The sequence below is a fragment of the Buceros rhinoceros genome, unplaced genomic scaffold (genome assembly GCF_000710305.1).
Source record: "Buceros rhinoceros silvestris isolate BGI_N320 unplaced genomic scaffold, ASM71030v1 scaffold18509, whole genome shotgun sequence".
NCBI classification, from domain to species: Eukaryota; Metazoa; Chordata; class Aves; order Bucerotiformes; family Bucerotidae; genus Buceros; species Buceros rhinoceros.
In genome coordinates, this window is record NW_010431155.1 from 27221 (window position 1) to 45295 (window position 18075).

The following is an 18075-nucleotide window of genomic DNA, read 5'->3' on the forward strand; positions in this document are numbered from 1 at the left end:
TTAGAGAGAGCGTTTACCTCTCGCTTCACTTTTTCCTTTGCAAGGGATCTATATCTGACTTGGGCTTGTTGCTCTTGAATTTGCAGATTCCTTATTACTTCCAGAAGCCGAGGTTCAAAAATGGGGAGTATGGGAAAGTTCACATTAGCATTATTTCTGCTATTCCTGTTTGGGTAAAAATAATATCCCATTTCCCTAAGCTTTTCCTAAATATACTATCATTATCACTTTGCATAACACCACCATAGGTCTGCTTTCCTAGACTGGAACTGGTAGTAAATATTCTGTACATTTTATGGATAGGAGTTTCAGCAGTGCCCTATTCACTCAGCTGAGCATAGCAATTTTGAGAACGAATAACTTCTGATAGGATTTTGGTTCTCATGACATTAACCAGATGTTTAAAGAAGGACTGACTCTGTAGTGTGATGTAAGACTTACTCCCAGAGTGATGTTGCCATCTACATTCATGTTTGCTTTACAGGTTGATGACCAAATGAAGTTGCTTCAGAACTGCTGGAGTGAACTTTTAATTCTAGATCACATTTACCGGCAAGTGGTACATGGGAAAGAAGGCTCCATCCTTCTGGTTACCGGGCAACAAGTGAGTATGTGGGCTCAGAGGAGTATTGATGGCTTTTTAATAATCATTTTCAAAATAGCAGGAGTTAAACTAGGTCAGAAGCACTCCTATGTTCTCAGAGATTCTCCACAAATAATGTAGATAAAATGACTTGTGCACTCTGTTCCTAGTCTGCTGATTACAGTTAAACTTATAAAAGCAGATATAATCGTAAGCACTTTGTTTTTCAAATATACTTGTATACTTCAGTGATTGAAAAATAGCAGACGAGAAGTGTTTCTCAAGAAGCTGTATTTCCTTGGAGCTAAAATGGTTTCTGACAGCAACAACAACACTCCCAAACCTGATGCTTTAGGTCTAAGCAATTATAGCTTATTCTCCCTTCAGAATTGTAATTTACCCAACAGAATCACTAGCTGGGTCAGAAACCCAGAAAACCTGCAGCTACTACTTCAGAAATATCTTGCTTTTAGAGAAGTGTGCACACGTGTGAGAAACTGGGCAGCTGAGACATGTAATCCCAGGAAAATTATTCGGTCCATAAGCTACAAATGCAGGTATTGCTTCAGGAGCTACCTCGGGTATGCACCCTGCAGCTTCTACACAGCTGTCCAAGGGTTAACTTTCTTCAGGTGTCAGATGCATAGATCTCCCCAAATGCAAGAGCAATGATGTGGCAAATATTAGGAAAACTGTGAGAAAACCCAAAGGAAATAGAAAGTTCTGTATTCCTCACACTTTTCAAAGAACGAAGAACTTGACAGTAAAATGAGAGCCCTATTTCTAAGATTCTTATTCTGGTTTTAACAGAAAAAAAATCACAGTATCAAAGAGAAGCAAAGTGTGCCTGAACATTATGTTCCTGATTCAAAGTGAAAACAAATGATGGCCCGTTGGTATTTAAGCAGCTGCAAACTGAACTGCCTCATTTTATACACACACGGGAAAGAGCTCCTTTTTCTAAGACACTTCATTTGCGTCTGCACATTGTGGAATCTGCTTACAGCTTCATTTATATTTTTAAAATTGTAGCAATTTCTTAACACTAAGAACAAATTCGTACAATAATCAAAAGGAGAAATAACTGTTGGCATTTATGATTAAAAGTGTAAAGGAGAAGGGAGAGAAATTATCAACTTGTCCAAGAAAAGAAGTGGAAAAATTAAGATTCTAGCTATGGAACAGACTCCTGCACTTCTGTGGAAAGCCACTAACCTATCTGAGACAAAAGCGCACTCCCTAATTATACGAGAAAAAATTAGTTGTATTACTATTGATTTATATTGGTGCTATTGAGAAAGTGACTGATCTTCCCATTTCAACATTTCAAAACAGAGACAATTGTACTGACGTTATTTTATTTACCACTCAGGGTGCTTGCTTAGTCCTTTTTTAATAAAGCTATACATATATTGACAGTTTTCTGTTCCTGAGAGAACTGCTAAATTAGTCTCATTTGTTATGTGATTAGCTTGTTTTTTAAAGGTACTGAGTGCCTAAGTCCACCGAAATCATTAGAGACATCTAAATACCCTTAAATTCCAGCCATTGTTCCCATTTTCCCACAGTAATAATTCTTACCTCATTAGCCACTTTTATATTTTCTTGCAAAAAACACCCAGCTGTAGATGATCTCAAGGCAAGGCAGAGCATTTCATCCCTGCTGGACAACAGGTAGCAGGATGCCTATTAAACGCACTGCTTGCAAACTGTCAGCTGCCTTTGGAAGCTGGATATTTCCAAACAGAATTATAGCCTCCAACTAAATTAAAACCTCACTAAATTGGACTGATTGCATCCATTTTTGCCCCAGGCTTGTCAAATGGGTTTAATACATCCTCTTCTCAACCCAATTTCACATTCCTATGTTTGTAATTTTCTGTGTTTGTAATTTTCCTGAAGTATGTAATTTTGAAGTTGGTGCAAGCAGCCCCCGAGCCTCCCATCATTTTCCATACATTCTTCTTCGCACTTAGGCTGCTTGGATGGCAAGGAGCCACATTACAAGAATAGCAAACAAGTCAGTCCATTTCCTTACGGATAGATTTCTTCCCATTTCATGGTTGCTAACGGCTGGAGAACATGTATGCACCACAGATTCTCCTTGAGAAACAGGCAGACGCCAGACCTGATGTAAATATGCAGTCTCTGGCTGTTTTTGAAACTGCAGCGAGTCTGAAACCCACACATAAGGCCACTGTACTGTCCTGATTTCATTCAGCTCTGATCACCATCCTCCCAGAACAAAAACCAGATTGCTTACAGGAGCGGGCACAGCTGCACCAACTGGGCCTGCTCTCGCTGGGCTGTACACGGCACACGTGCTCCCAGAAAGACTGCTGGTAGCTGGGGTACGGCAGAAGTGCCACCACTATAGCAGTACATGAGTCGTATGCAATTTGTCATTCAAAAGCATTTCCTTTAAAACATCCACCTATTTAAATGATTTTCATGAGTGAAAATAATTAATTGAAGAACTTTTATTGAGACGGACAAAGCTGGGTGAACATTTAAAACATCTAGAATTGCCATAGCCACAAATCTTAAATCACAGAATAATCCAGGCTGGAAGGGATTTTAAGGAGTCTCCAGTCCAACCGCCTGCTCAAACGAGGTTTCTCAGGGCTTTGTCAAGTTGAGCTTTGAAAACTCCTAGGGATGGAAATGGCACAACCTCCCTATGCAGCCCTTACCACTGCCTGACCATCTTCACAGGGAGAAAGTTTTTCCTTAGTCCTGGTCTAAATCTCTTTTTTTCAACTTATACCCAATGCTGGTCACTCTCCTTCTCCTTGCACCCTGCTGCAAAGCACAAAGCCTGGGAGACCTTGTTAGTAAAGCCTGAGGCCAAAGCAGCACTAAGTACTTCTGCCTGACTTGCTGGAGTCGCTCCTGGCCTCAGCTGCTGTACACTGCCTTTTCGGCACTGCAGCTCGGCTGCAAGTTTCTTGGTTAGCCAAAGCTGATCCGATACAACTGCTTCTTTTCCTAGAGTGCCAAGACAGACCATCTGGGGAGCATCAACTCAGCCTGTTGTCATTCTAAGACAGAATGTCAGTTCAAATATATTTATGAAAGGACAGCTACAACTGTGTCTGTCTCCTTTGTATTAACTGTAAAAGAATTCCGGAAAGCCCACTTCTAGTCCCAGGCATTATGAGTCTTTGCTACTGCACTAAGCATTGCATGCTTTCTGGTTGCTGTCTTGATCCTTTCAGTTCCTCCAGGAAAATAACATGCCACCGTGTCATAAAATTCAATTGATTATGGTGTGGAAAGCACTCTGACTTTTCTGATGAAAAGTGCTGTAGATGTTTTTATTTACTGCTACCAGCAAAGCACTATGAGCAAAATTACAGTCAATCACCTGGCTTTCAAAGGTATTAACTTCAAACTGAGAACCTGAGCGAGATAGCCTACTTTATTACCTGAGAGATCATGATTATTGTCACAAGTTAGCAAATTTAAGACCTCAGAAGCCTCACTCCTTGCTTTCCTTAATATATCCCTCCATAAAAGCTCCACTCATAAACAGAGTCTTTTTTATGATCACAATCAAGGGGGAAGCTGGAAGGGGGGAAATTTCCACCACTTAATTAGAACGTACCTGCTTTCTCCACTTAGGCTGCACAGGCTCGGCTCCTCAGACACAAAAGTCAAACTTCATCCAGCTCCCCAGGGCCATACCCCTGTCAGTTCTATACTAGCTATCTGAAACGGGCTAGTAGAAGCACACTTGATAATTTTCAAATGCGTTGGCTCAAACTGATTACCTTAGGGCATTCCTATCACATTTCCATATATCTGCATTTCCCTCAAGCCATTGGCTTATGAGTTTTATCCAGTGTCAATCCACTGTTCCCACTTTGATGGGGAAAAAGCGCAGTCAGCAACAAAGTATTAAGCATTGCCCCTTGCACAAAAAAAAAGACTGTGTTTTATTTTATTTTGTTATTTATTTCGTTGGAGTTTCATAAATTAAGCTCTTTTGTGTGTATGTGTTTCAAGAAAGCACTTTTTTCAGATCATTACAATTCCTCAGCAGTTCCTCAGAAACAAGTTCCTCCCTACGCTGCACACTTCATTTTCTGCACTAAGTACTGCCCCTCAGCAGTAGCAATTACCATTTCAAAAGGAAATAAAGTAGCACAAATGCATTTTACAACACTCCAAATTTCATAACAGAAAACAGCTAAGGAGTGATTTGCAATGTGGTGGTTAATTGTGAATCATTGCCGATATGCTCTCCACATGCCAAGAGTCACAGGCTTGCCATGTGCCTTGTAATTTTAACAGATCTTTGCTAATTATAGAACTTTAATTTCTCCAACTTGAGCACCTTCCTTTTGTATCTTCTACACCAGCGACACACTGCCAGCTTCCAAGATCCAGCACACAAGGGGCAGATATGCAGCTCTGTACAGAATGTCATTGTTGATGCATTTTCATGGCAGTCAACACACAACACACGCACTGTAGCCTTGGCTGCCCAGACACAAGCTGCTCATTTTGCTCATACCTACGCTCCACTCATTGTTGCCAAATCTTCCCTCTTCTGACTTTGGTCAAAGGCTTTCAGACTAAAAAGGCTGTCCAAAAACACGCCTAAATCTCAGACTTTTGAGATTCTTGAAACTACTGATTTAGTAAAAGTCATCACACAAATACATCTTTCCATCTGGGTTTGTATTCTAAATCATAGCACCAGCGACGAGCACAAGAGAGAGCCAAGATCTTGACAATGTTGTGTTTTGAAGCAAATCAAAATTTAACTTCAGTTTAACCTCTCCCTAAGATGGGATACTTTGTAGATCTTCCAACTGTACCTTATTGAAAGCTGGTGATGTGTGGCCTGGGGAATTTTCTGTGGCAACGTAACCTCTGTTAGACTTACTTACCCACTTGCAGCGAAGGCTTCTACTATCCCAGCATAGCTGTATTTGCTGAGGTCTTTGGAGAATCGGCTTGTCTAGGGAACAGACTTGCAAGCTCAAGATCTCCTTGTCACTGAAGAGGCAGATGAACTTTCAACCTGTGGGCTACAGATGACTGCGTTGCAAAGATCACCATTACAGAAGCATCACTGTTGTACAAAGAGTGTTGGATGAAAGAGTCTCTGAAGGACAAGAGAAAGGAGCTGGTAAAAATGTGGATAAGGAAACAGGCTTTTTTGATCATCCTAAGAAGTGACTATAAATACTAGTCATAGATACAGAAAGCTAATATCTAATGGAAAGCTATTACTTCTAATGTTCTTGGAAATGAGTAAGTTTTATTTTATATACCTTTTTCCTTTTCTTTTTTCCATTAGATTTGTGATTGCAGTCACTGAGGCTTCATAGAGTAGCCGGCATTTAGGAGCCAAATCTAGATGTCCTTACATAGGCAAACACAGGATTTGATTCAAGGCGCATTCAAAGGAGGTCAAGCAATCATTATTTTGCTGTTCCGTGTAGTATTTGATCTCTTGTATTCAGGCTTCCTCACCCTAGTGGTTCCTGCCTAAAGGAAAAGAAAACCAGGTTGTACTAGTTGTTAAAAGCGCCTCATGTCTTATGAAGATACTGTGCTAGCTGCCTTTGGGGGCTGAACTAGGTGTTCTCAGTTAAACTAAGCAAAACACATCACAGTTCAGTTATAATAATAATGTGCTCGATTCAGGTTTGCCCAAATATCCATTAAACATTTTGAGCCTTCCAAGTAGCTATGGGCACACCTGTGAACAAACACCCTGGTACAGAGGTGGATTCTATTGTACTCTAGCTTAGCTATATTCTCCACATAACTTTTAACGTCTTCAACCTAATAATTTGAAGAATGCCATTACTAGAGTGGAAAATTTAATGCTACTGATTGAAATAGTTATCTGCATGAAACTTAACAATACTTTTATGATTATGTGTTTTATATCATAAATACTTCTACTATAAATTAATGTGTGAATGATCAGCTACGGGGCATAGAATTTTTCCAGTCTTGATGAACTAGCTTTTATGAAACTAAGTCAGACAAAGAAAATGCAGTACTTTGGAGTGTTACTATTTGCATATCATAGCTAATTAGCATCCACAATATCATCATCCACGGGGAAAGGTCCACTGGCAACTTAATTCATTATCTTCTATTATTGTGTATCATGTTAAATGACAAGAATCTTACTCTGTATAAGCCATCATAATTTTAATTAATATACCCAAACCTGATATAAGCATATCCGCTGGTTCTGCCTATGCTGAGTCCTCCTCAATTTCTGTATGTAGAAATGTAATACAAATACTGCTTTAAATGTTTTTAATGAAAGTATTAATCACATGAAAAGCTAAAAATGAGTTTAATAACCACTGTAGTTGCCACTGAAACACGTATTTCTGTAAACAGTGGAAGATGGTAGTAGAGTAATTATGGTTGTCATAGTAAATATACTGGCTTACTATATACTCTGCTGAATGCAACCTTCTGAGAGAAAGGCTCCTCCGCTCACACAGCCACACACCAGAGCCACCTCGCAGGCTCTCAGCAGGGTCAGGACTTCAGACTCCAGAGCAGACCATTGCAGGCCACTCCCCAAGGCTTTCAGGTCAGTTTGTAACCACGGAGGGAGCGGCAGGGGAGCAGCCCCCCATCAGCAGCAAACGGCTGTGCTAGGGTTGGCAGAAGAGAGCAGGAAAGAGCGGCACAGTCCCTTTGCTGCACCTCAGCACCCCCTGACTCCTTTGTCTCTATGCCCCAATACAGTGATCTAATTTACTAAATGAACTAGGAAATCAAACTTGCAGTAACGTAGCTATCTTAGTCTGCTAGAACATTTCCTGATTACACAGGTCCTGTCTACCAGCCACAGCAGGAGCTTTATTCCTTAATCGTGCATTTCCTGTCCTGGCTGAAAGGAACGGCATTCAGTGATAGTCTGAACATCTGGTAACAGCCATCAACCAGGAAAACCACTCAGGAGACTGTTTCAGTTCTGCTGAAGCATTGAAAAGGGATAGTACAGTTCCACACAACATTTCCACATGACGTATGACCCCACCATTGTATCCTAGAAATCAAACACAGTTTAATTTTAGAAGGAAGAAACCTGATTACACCATTAAATGTTAGGCTCTGTTTTGTGGACATAAAGAGGAGCTGATACCACAGGCCACCACCTGACTCCACCAGAAGGCTTCCACCTGAGCCCGGTGAAACCAGGGATTTGGCTTCAAGAATCATTCATTACCATGATAAATCATTTGCAAACTAGGCGGTACTTGTGAGAAGTAGCCTTGAGAAATGCTGGAGGCATTGACAGACACAGGACATGAATGCTGCCTGATCCCCAGCTGCAAGTTCCCTCTTAGAGTTAAGCACCGAGCAAATCCTTCCTCTCCAAACCAAGCCAAAAGTCCCCCTCCTTCTACTCAACACTCGTGAGCAGAAGATATCCACAAGATCTCTCAGTTCACCTGAATAAACTTGATATTTCTCACTTTAAGAAAGATACCCCGATTGCCGGGCTACAGCCTTTTTTATTTCATGTACTCTTTAGACTGGAGATTTGACCCTGGATTTCCCACACCTCAGAGGCTCCAGGCAATGGCCTGCTCAAGAAATCCTGCCTTCGGCATTTTTTCTGCCTCAGGTAGATGAAAGCCATGGAGTCCATAAATCTAAGAAGAACTGTATCACGAGCTGGACACGCAGTTATTTACCAGTCCCAGCCATGCCTAGAGGCAGTTTGGCACCCAAAGACCTTGAGGACTTTAAGCAAAAAGTTATGTGGCAGCAGAGCAGAGGTTCCAAGTATCTAATCTGAGATTTAGGCTCTCCAGTTCGCAAATGCTATGACTACAGTACAGCCTGCAGTACAACATATACAGCGACGTCCGTACGAACCCTCAACGTGCCAGTGTAAGCACCAGAATGGGGAGACATGTGAAATGTAATACTCTCAATTGCGAAGCAAGACTAACTGTGTTCAGTTGTGGATTTGTTTTTACTGAATTAAATTAATGGTGGAACAGAAAGTAAATGCTAAGACTTCAATATGCAACTGAATATTTTGCTCAAGATCCAGGCTGGTTTAGCCTTTGTCTTTTAAAAGCATTTTTAATCATGAAGTGGAAGGTAGAAGAATTAATACACTTTTTAGTACTAATTTCTGCATACAGGACTGAGCAAGCAGGACAGCGTACTCTTTAATGTGGCCGCTTTTTCAGAATAGACATTAACTGAGGCTTTTTCATGCACAGTTGATTTTGTATAAACTGATTGACACCTTTGGGGGTCGTCTTTCCACTGACTCATAATTTTGCTCACTCTTGAAAAAAGCCTCTGCACATCCAGTATTCTCTAGTTAAAGCTGAAAATTCAACTCATCATATTTACACAATTAAAAAAAAAATCCATTCTGTGTTGTTTTTAATTGCAAATCCTCCTCAAGGGACCAATTCTCCTGCTTAGGAGGCAGCCCTGTGCCTTCTACTAGAGAACCAACTGCAGTCAATTATGGTAATGAAATGTCAATAAATATAAAAATTTAATACAGCCTGCTCTCGGTGAGTGGCAGATGAGGACTTGCCTCCCAGACAAATTTGCTGGTGCTGCAAATATTAAATGCACCTGAAAGAGGAGCGGGTTGCCAGAGAGCTCTCCAGTAGAGGGATGGTGGGAGATCCAGGCATCTACTGGGTTTTTCCGTTACAGCATTATCGCTGTACTAAGGCCACTGATATTCTTGACATCCAGACGTCTTAACTTCTTATTATGAAGGGAATAGCATATTTCTCCACAAACTAGAAACTGTGAGGGATTTTGAGCTTTTTTCCCCCCTTAACAATTACAAAAGGGAAATTAAGTTGTGAAAGTTGATATTTATGTGACCAGTTTCTCAACACGAAGTAGTTGAATCGTGTCACTATATTAAACTGCTCTTTGACTAAAGAGTGCGTGAGGTATACTTTATTTTTCCTTTTATGTAAGTACATATACTTACATATGAAGAAATATGTATAATTTCTATATGTGTATAATTTCTACATATGTATATACAGAAAGAGAGAGAAATAACAGATGAACTAGAAAGTAGTTTATGAAAGATGGTTTGGCTGAGATTTCCAAAGACTGCAGATTTCTCTGGCCCTGAGTGAGCAATTTAATGTCACTACTTCAGTTTTCCCAGGTGTAAAAGAGAGCAATAAAACCTACCTCACAGGATACTTAAGCAAAATCCATTTACCTAATTGAAACATAAGCACAACTTTAAATGCTTTGCAGAGTCGAGGCAGTGTTATTCTTAACATCCACACAAAAATTGTAACTTCGTTTTTCTTGTATATTGCCTTCAGTCAATGTCTTGGGAGCACTAAGAATACATATAAATAAAATGTCTTATTAAAAGTCAGTAACTTATTGATTGTATTAAGGTCATGACTAGGACACGTTATTTTTAGTTCCTTTCAGTCATCTCTCTATATTTCCTGGCTGAAATTTTGTCAGGTTTAGAGTCTTTCAGGTTTTTCTCCTGCCTTACTGCTGTTTATACATGAGTAAAATCAATTCAATAGTTTTCAAATGATAAAAACCAACCAACTATATTTCAAAATACATGTTTTTTAATAATTTTTTTTTAAAATAGATTTTAAGGGATGAGGGCCTGGAAAAACAAAATTTTGCAGTACTGCTCTGTTTCCTGTGGTGATACCTGGCTATTCTTTATTAACTACTTTATTATGGGAGAACTTAAAGATGGGATTAGAGCCCCGATAACTTCAAACAAATCATTAATCCTACGTGCGTACTTACCATTGTTCTTAGTCATAGTTCAGAGCCAGACCTCACTTAAGTGTGCTTACATGAAGCATGGGTAGCAATTTCCCTGTTACGGAGGCACCTGAAAGAGAACAGTGTTGGTAATATTAGAGCAGTCAGGCCAGAAAAGGCATTTTGAAAATGTGTCAATAACCCACTGAAGACTCAGCCAGTCGGCCAGGAGTGGTGCGTCACAGGAGCGAGCAACACACCTGGCCATTGCCATGGCACAGTGGCACTTGTGGGAGACATCTAACACTCGGGTGAAAGCAGGGCTGAGCTGAAGACATTTCAGCTGAAGCAGCTGATCTGCTCAGATCACCAACACACCAGTTACGCCCTGCTCCACGCTGCTGCTGCTGTGCTTGAGCTGCCTGGTTTCACACCTGCCAGCCCCGTCTCGGAGCCAGCTCACCTCAGCTCAGCTCCAGCTCCTGTGCTTCACCTTCACATGGCAGCGGCCCCTCGGCTGCGGTACGGCCATCTGGATGGAAATGTCCCCTTGATGGGACTGACATTAGCCAGGAAAGTTTCAGCGTGCAAGCAGCGTGACAGTTGCCCAAGATTCAAGGATTGCCCAGGGATGTGTCAGCTATAACAGGCTCTAAGTATCCTTTGCTTGTGAAAATTTGCTTTTTGAATGCGGTGTATTAATTCCAGCTTTCTGTTGGATCTCTATATACAAGAGCCACTTCAAAAAGCTCGTAGACAGGTCAGCCTCCCTGAGAACAAATGGGCAGCAGCCTCTTGAGAGCAGTCACGATTATTTTCTGTGCTTGGGAGCAGTCACAATTATTTTCCTGTGCCCCAGAGAAAGTAGTTTTGTGTGCTGCAGTTGCTGCTCGGGACAATGCAAGTGCAGCTGGCCCGTGTCACGCACCTGCCCGCTCCTCCTTTGCTAGCAGGGCAGGACTCATCAGAACAAGTCTGTTGGAACCGACTCCAACAAATACCAGGACTTTGTGTAGCTAAGGAGAACAGAAACCACCCGCACAATACCTCTGCTTCCTGTGGGAATACACCGACGTTTCTGGGCTTGAATAGATGTTTCTGGCCGAGTTGTGGACACTGGGCCGCTTCCCATGAATACCACTACGTCCCTCTGGACTAATATACTCCGTGTCGGTGCAAGGCTCACTTCATCGGTCTTTCTACACAAGAGCATACACTTACAATGAGAACAAGAGACACCAAATGGATAAAACAAACTGATGTGTGGACAGCCACCGGTGTCATAAGCAGTTCTCACAGATACAGCTTCCAAAACCAGCTAATGCAGACAAACCTGCATTCACACCAATGTGACATACCATAAAGATATATGGTTTAAAAATATTTTCAGTATGTACCATTGTGCTAAAATCAGTTTATATATGAAAACATCTTGACTCGATGATAACATCATTAAACTGAGAGTGATTCTTTTATCCAGGAGTATCCCAGTTGCATGTGATTCCTTGAAACATCCTAAAGTGGCTCATGCGCATGACAACTAGACAGAAACACAATTCTCTTTTACAGGTGGATTATTCCGTAATAGCATCCCAAGCTGGAGCCACCCTCAACAATCTCATGAGCCATGCACAAGAACTAGTAGCAAAGCTTCGTTCCCTGCAGTTTGATCTACGAGAATTTGTATGTCTCAAATTCCTGGTGCTGTTTAGTTTAGGTAGGTACACTCTACTATTCATACTTAATAGAGTCGTTATTTTTTTTCTAAAAGCATTCAGAATATTTTGCTTTTCTTAATTTTTTCCTGAAAAACCCAAATTGGTAATATATTTAATGAGGTTCACAGTAATCTGAGGATTATTTTTCGATTATCGCTTGCAGGAAAAATATGTGTAAAGGTTAAAAGTGGATTTCTGCGGAAATTACTCCTAAAACCTACAGAATTTAATAGAGTATTACAAGCTTTCTGTATTTCTATATGTGATTACTGAATATTCCAGAACAAGGATGAAATTCTATTAGAAATTTTAGAGAACAGTGGTAAATACAGATTGTCATGTTTTTCTGTGATATTAAATAGCGTTACGTAAAGCAGATGGAGTGGGGATATGGTCAAAATATCCCTCTTTTTCAAAGGCACTTCTGGTAAGTACAAACATTCTTTTTTTCATATGAAGGTTGTCACATTGTGAGCCATAAATCGGGAACGTATCTTACGGTTTTTAAGAAAAGAAAGGAACTCTTCGAGCGCAAGTTAATGATAACAGCTTTCCGACAGATCTGGCTAGGGAGTAACCTTTAAGGGAAGATGGCTTTGTGCTAGTGGAGAGGACATAGAACGGGAAGGATACCTCTGCAAGACAAATTAGTTAAACCAGTGCCCTCCGATAAATCAGTCAAGAAAAATCACCGGTGCCAGGAATAAAAAAGGGCTTAGGGAAATGGATTCCTATTGACTTCACAGGAACAGATTTTTCTGCCCGTCCTCTGTTTCAGGTTTGCACTTTGTTGACTTAATAAAGCTAGTCTAAATAAACATTCGCCAAGTGAATTTTTATTTACTGGCAGACAGTTGAAAGGAGAGACTTAAAAACGTAAATAAGGTCAACCCGGCCATACCTCCATAGACAAAACTCCTGTTTCACTTAGCAGGTATTTTGTGAACAGCTGAGCCAAGAGCAACGATTAAAGAATTAGGTGCAATGGTGACATTCAGTAACATTATTCTTTAATTTTCAGTTAAAAAAAATCTTCTGTAAACCAATAAAATTCTATAAATAAGTTCTTAGAATACAATTGCAACGAGACTAAAAGGAACAGTTTTAGTTACACTGTAAAGCATTGCTCTGATTTAAATACGTTCCTCCGTGTGGTGTTTATAGCATTTGAACCAGCTTCGGAAAAATTTAGATGAAGATGTCTTTAAATACAGGGAGCATAAAAGACCGATACTTCAGAGGTACAGGACACAGAAGATGTAGAAAAAAATAAGATCTATTTTAAAAATTAGAACAATGCTAACAGAATTGACTGTTATGAAGTATGTACCTTCTGAATTCTAGGAAGAGGTGATGGATTTCCCTGGTAACTATTAACATTTTGTATTCAGGGCTTCGTTGCTTTCTATGCCTTCGATTCAGAGAAGGAAAAGCAAGCCATCTGTTGCAGAAATTACGTTTCAATCTTGTGAATAACAAGAATTCAGATTTCCTAATTCCTAATAAGTAGGTTTTTCAGTCATTAGACAGTGGCACAGAAACATCTAATTAGCCTGTAGCTTTACTCTGATAAAATATTTAGAGAATTCATCTCCGTTCAGTGATACTTTGAATTAGCTGAATGAGTGAAGTGCATTTGGAAAATTCTCACATTTAGCTGGCTTTTTTATTGGATTGTTTTCATCGGCTCTTCTAGTACCTTTCATTGATGTAGGAATCATTCTTACACCTTTGGCTCTTCTAATTCTTCCAGGTAGTGAGCTCAGCTTCTGAAGTAGTTGCAAACTTCTCTCAAGCCAGGTTATCCAGTTTTTCTCTCAGTTATGCTACTACAAAAAGAGCCGGTTCTGCTACTAATAGGATCCTTGTAGTCATATCACTTGCATATAAAAGTGATGTAGTAGCTAAGGTAGGTTCAACACCTTTGAAAACCGATTAGTTCACTGTTTAGCATACTGCATAGTTCCAACTGCAAACAGTCTAACCTGGCTGTTACTCTACAAAGAGTAAAATGTAAAACATGTTACTACTCACAGACATTTAATGAGAACAATGGTAAACCTGAAACGAAGAACATGGATACCCTTTCCAGGCAAGTGCTTAAGTTTGTGCCCAGAAGTATGAACGAATTGTCTGGCTGAAGTAACTAAGATGCCTCATATCCTAAAAGTGAGTCAGGTCTTTGAGGACGTTCAAGTGTCTAACAATTCAGCAGGGCTGTCAAAAGTAGCTAAGCATCGAATTCTGCAGAAATAACTGGGAGCAATTGTTGTACCTAAGTATCTAGGTGCATTTAACACGTATTTACATCTCTTAGGCATCTCAACAGAACACTGATCTTACTGCCAAAAATATATCACTTACTTAATCAAAAAACTATTTCCAAAACCTCAGCGGGCTTTTGCTGAAAATCTGGCCCTGTAAGGTTTAATGGAATAAAAAGCACTTAGAGACATACCAGCCTTTTCACGTTTCTAAGTATGTTCACGCCAAACCAATAAAACCTTCTGCTGTTGTTCTTTAGTATAGTGCTTGGTTGAAAATTAAATGTCTAATATAAAGCCTCTCAAAGGCAACACACAAAGCCAATAATCCACAGAACTAACTTACTGAGAAGAAGCTGTTTGGTTTTCATAACCAAACAGATACAAGGCTGCCTCGTAAAGCTGTTTGTTACTCGTGGCTGTCTCTTCACAAGATGGCAATCTCCTTCAGGGCAAAGAACTCAGCCTTTTCCCCTAACGTTTCAAAAGCGATCATCTTAGTCAACTAACAACAAAATAATGTTCCAAATGCAAAGCACTGACAATAGCTTTTCAAAATACAATTAAATCATATCTGTTTTCCTTGCTAGATTTTAAATGAGAGAGGTAATTTTTCGTTATCTATTCGTCAAAGGTTCCAAAGGGTTTCCGTAGGAAAATGCTTTTGGTTGACGGCAGCTTTAAAGAAGACGCTGTTGAAGCTTAGACAGATGCATACTTCTCGTAGCCTTTGTGGCTAGCAGTGCACAGCTATTCCTGCAGTCCAGCTGCATAGACCCAGCTCCAGCGAGTGCTGCACTCAGATCCGGGAGCCCAGCTCCTTTCTCCAGCAGGCTGTCTAGTCTGCCTAACTAGTGACTAACGCTGCCAAGTATATAGTGGTACGGTGACAAGGCAATTACTCAATAAGCCAGAATACTTTGGTAACTAGTTTCTTAAGTATGACCTTTCTTCATTTCTATATAGTATTAATATATGTAGAGTTACATAACTTTTAAATTCCCTCCATCAGTTATAAAAAGCAAATGCCATTACAGCTAGGTAGTTCTTACCTCTCTGAACACAGAAGTCTTCTTTCATGTCCATGGATCTTCACACTTCAGTGACTGTCTGTCTACCCTCAGTGGTTCCTCATGCCATCCTCCAGTCCAGTCGCTGCCAATCTCTGGAGAGGAGCAAGTTCACCATACCTGGAATATTGTTCTCAGCAGATAACCAGTTCACCTGAATCGGTCCTTCAGCTCTTGCACCAGAGAACAAACCAGTCCTTATAACCAGCACAATCATATGATCGCTCTGGATATTACCGTCTAGTGCATGGTTCAGACTCAGCTGTATTTTAGATTAACAAGAGCCTCATAAGGACATTAAAGACATTAAAGCACCAGCAGAGACCCCTTCCTTCACAACGTCACTGCAGCATCAGTGTTCAATCAATTACTGTCAAGACATAGAAAGTTTGGACTAAATTTAAATGCCATCCACATTACTTTGTTCCACTTATATGGATCTACTACACTAATCTATCAGGGTTCCCTCAAAGAATCACAGTCTTGTCGTGAGCTGGTCCTCAGCAGCAGTTCCCTCGCTGCATACCTCCTCGCTACACACACACAGTCATACACCGCTCTCCTCTCTCTCTGCGCACCAGAACAGCATTTCACAATCAACCAGTCTGGGTGACACCTGAGATCACAGTAAAGCAAATTGAAACAGGTCTTGTGCTCAAAACTGCCTTTCACAGCTTGGGTTGCGTAGCCTGGTGTAAGTGCTAAGCCTTCTTATAGTCACTTCTTTCCCTACTTGATCTCTGATGGACGTGTCTGAATTCTGCACCAACATCTGTCTTTGCTGCAAATGACCCACTAGATGCTGACTGTTTTATTTGAAGATGAGATGGACTTCTGAAGCCAAAGCATTTTATTGCAAAGGAGCAATCCATCCACCAGCACGATTTATTTGAAAGAAGTCTTCTGCTTGGGTGGCCTAGAAATGGCAATTTCTGTTATCAATCTCCACTTCAATTATCTTGAGCCGTTAGCTTGCTTTGAAGTAAATCAAGACACCAGTTCTGAGAGCAATTATTCTTGCCAACATTTGACTGAGGTTTACATCATATTTGCAACCCCCAAAATTTGCTTGTTTTCTGGGGCATCATTCCTGTGCTTTCACATACAGTTGGAATTAAGTAGACAATACCTCTAACAGAGTGAAGGTAGCCAAACCACACCTTAACTCAGGGATAACAGCCAATTTTTTCCCCACAATCTGAAGATATGTGGATAAAAAAAACATCAGTAGCTCAAGAGATATGCAAGCCTGGATTTTCTTGACTACTCAGTTGCATTTGACAGGTTTCTTTCAAGCAAAAAGAACCAAGAGAGAGCCCTGACAATTCAGCAGCTGTAATCATACAGTTGGTAAAGTTAGTGGCCAGGCACGCGTTGCAAAACTGGCAAAGAATACAGAAATCTTTGACAGACTTGAGTGTTAAACTTTCTTTTAACACTACTTTATAAACTCACATCCAAAACACGGAAAGAGCACACGTGAGAAAGATGCTGATCGCATGGTTGCCAAACTTATCAAATTTACCACTAAATGAGAATAACCATATGAGGCTTTCCCAAAGCTAGCCAAACTGAGGATAACACAATTTCTTTACCCTAATCCCAGAGTAACAACACACCTAACTTTTCTATACCACAACCAGTATAGCCCAGCCTACCCATTACCAAAAAGTAGGCCTAAAAATAAATATGGTTTCTTTGTCTTTAATACTTTCTGGTTTGAATCAAGATACACTACAGATAGAAAAAGCAAACGTACCAGCTTATCAGCCTCTGAATTTTCATTACCAAATTTGACAGTAGTTAGGAAAGTCCTTTCTTTGCCATAAATCAGAATTAGAAATTAAAAAGCCAAAACAACACCCCACAAACACCACCAACCCCCCCAAAACCCCAGAAACCTCACCCTACGTGTGCTGTTGAACTCTCTGATTTTGGGGCTGAAATAGAACGGCATGTTCCACTGGAGTGAAATCTTGGCTTCACTAAAGCCCAAGAGAAATTTACACCGGTTTTACTGGAGCCAAAATTTGTCTCACTGTTTCTTTGATTTGCTTTCTATCACAGTTCAGACCAGTTTTTTAGCAATTAAATTTGCTAAATTAATAAATTTAAATGATATTTGAGGAACCAAATGAGTGCCGTACATGGGACATTTTCTATCATCTTCTGACGCAACAAATCTCTTCATTTTACCATCCAGCAGCTTCACAGACCAGTCATTTAACCTGAAATCAGCCACTGTTTTCTCTTTACCAAAACTTCCCATTTGTCCTGCTAGTTTTTATTATCTGGACTCAGCAAGGATGATTTGTCAAACCTCCCATCAGAGCAGTTTGTAAAGTGAAATGCCAATAGGAAGAAAGTTAGACATCATTTGACCCATGTCCAGGCACTCGTCTGCCTGTGGAACTAAACGCTAGACTAGCAGCAGCTGACTGGTGCTGCTCCCTTATCACTGTCAGGACACAGATAAATGCCCTTCATTTAAGAAATGACGGCTTTATCAATGGACAAATAATTGCAGAGCCACTATTGATCTCACATCTCTCTTAACATTAGACAAGAGGGTCCTGTAGAAACGGCAAACATTTAATCTCTGTGGTTGGCAAACAAAGGGGTCTTGCTTCAACAAAAAATAAAAACAAACAAAACCCCTCTCAGTTTTCGAACAAACCGCAGCCTTACTTAAGGGTTCA

General features: G+C 40.3%; 1 protein-coding gene across 1 annotated transcript in view; it reads left to right on the top strand.

Moving 5' to 3' along the window:
* Positions 1 to 86: 86 nt before the first annotated feature.
* LOC104499780 (nuclear receptor subfamily 5 group A member 2-like) overlaps positions 87 to 18075 on the top strand; it is a gene marked incomplete at its 5' end in the record, with an annotated part of 39866 nt that continues 21877 nt past the window's right edge. The window contains 3 exons of the mRNA XM_010143334.1: positions 87 to 173; positions 485 to 604; positions 11894 to 12041. Of these exons, the coding sequence (XP_010141636.1) occupies positions 87 to 173; positions 485 to 604; positions 11894 to 12041 (355 nt within the window). The remainder of the gene's footprint in view (positions 174 to 484; positions 605 to 11893; positions 12042 to 18075) is intronic.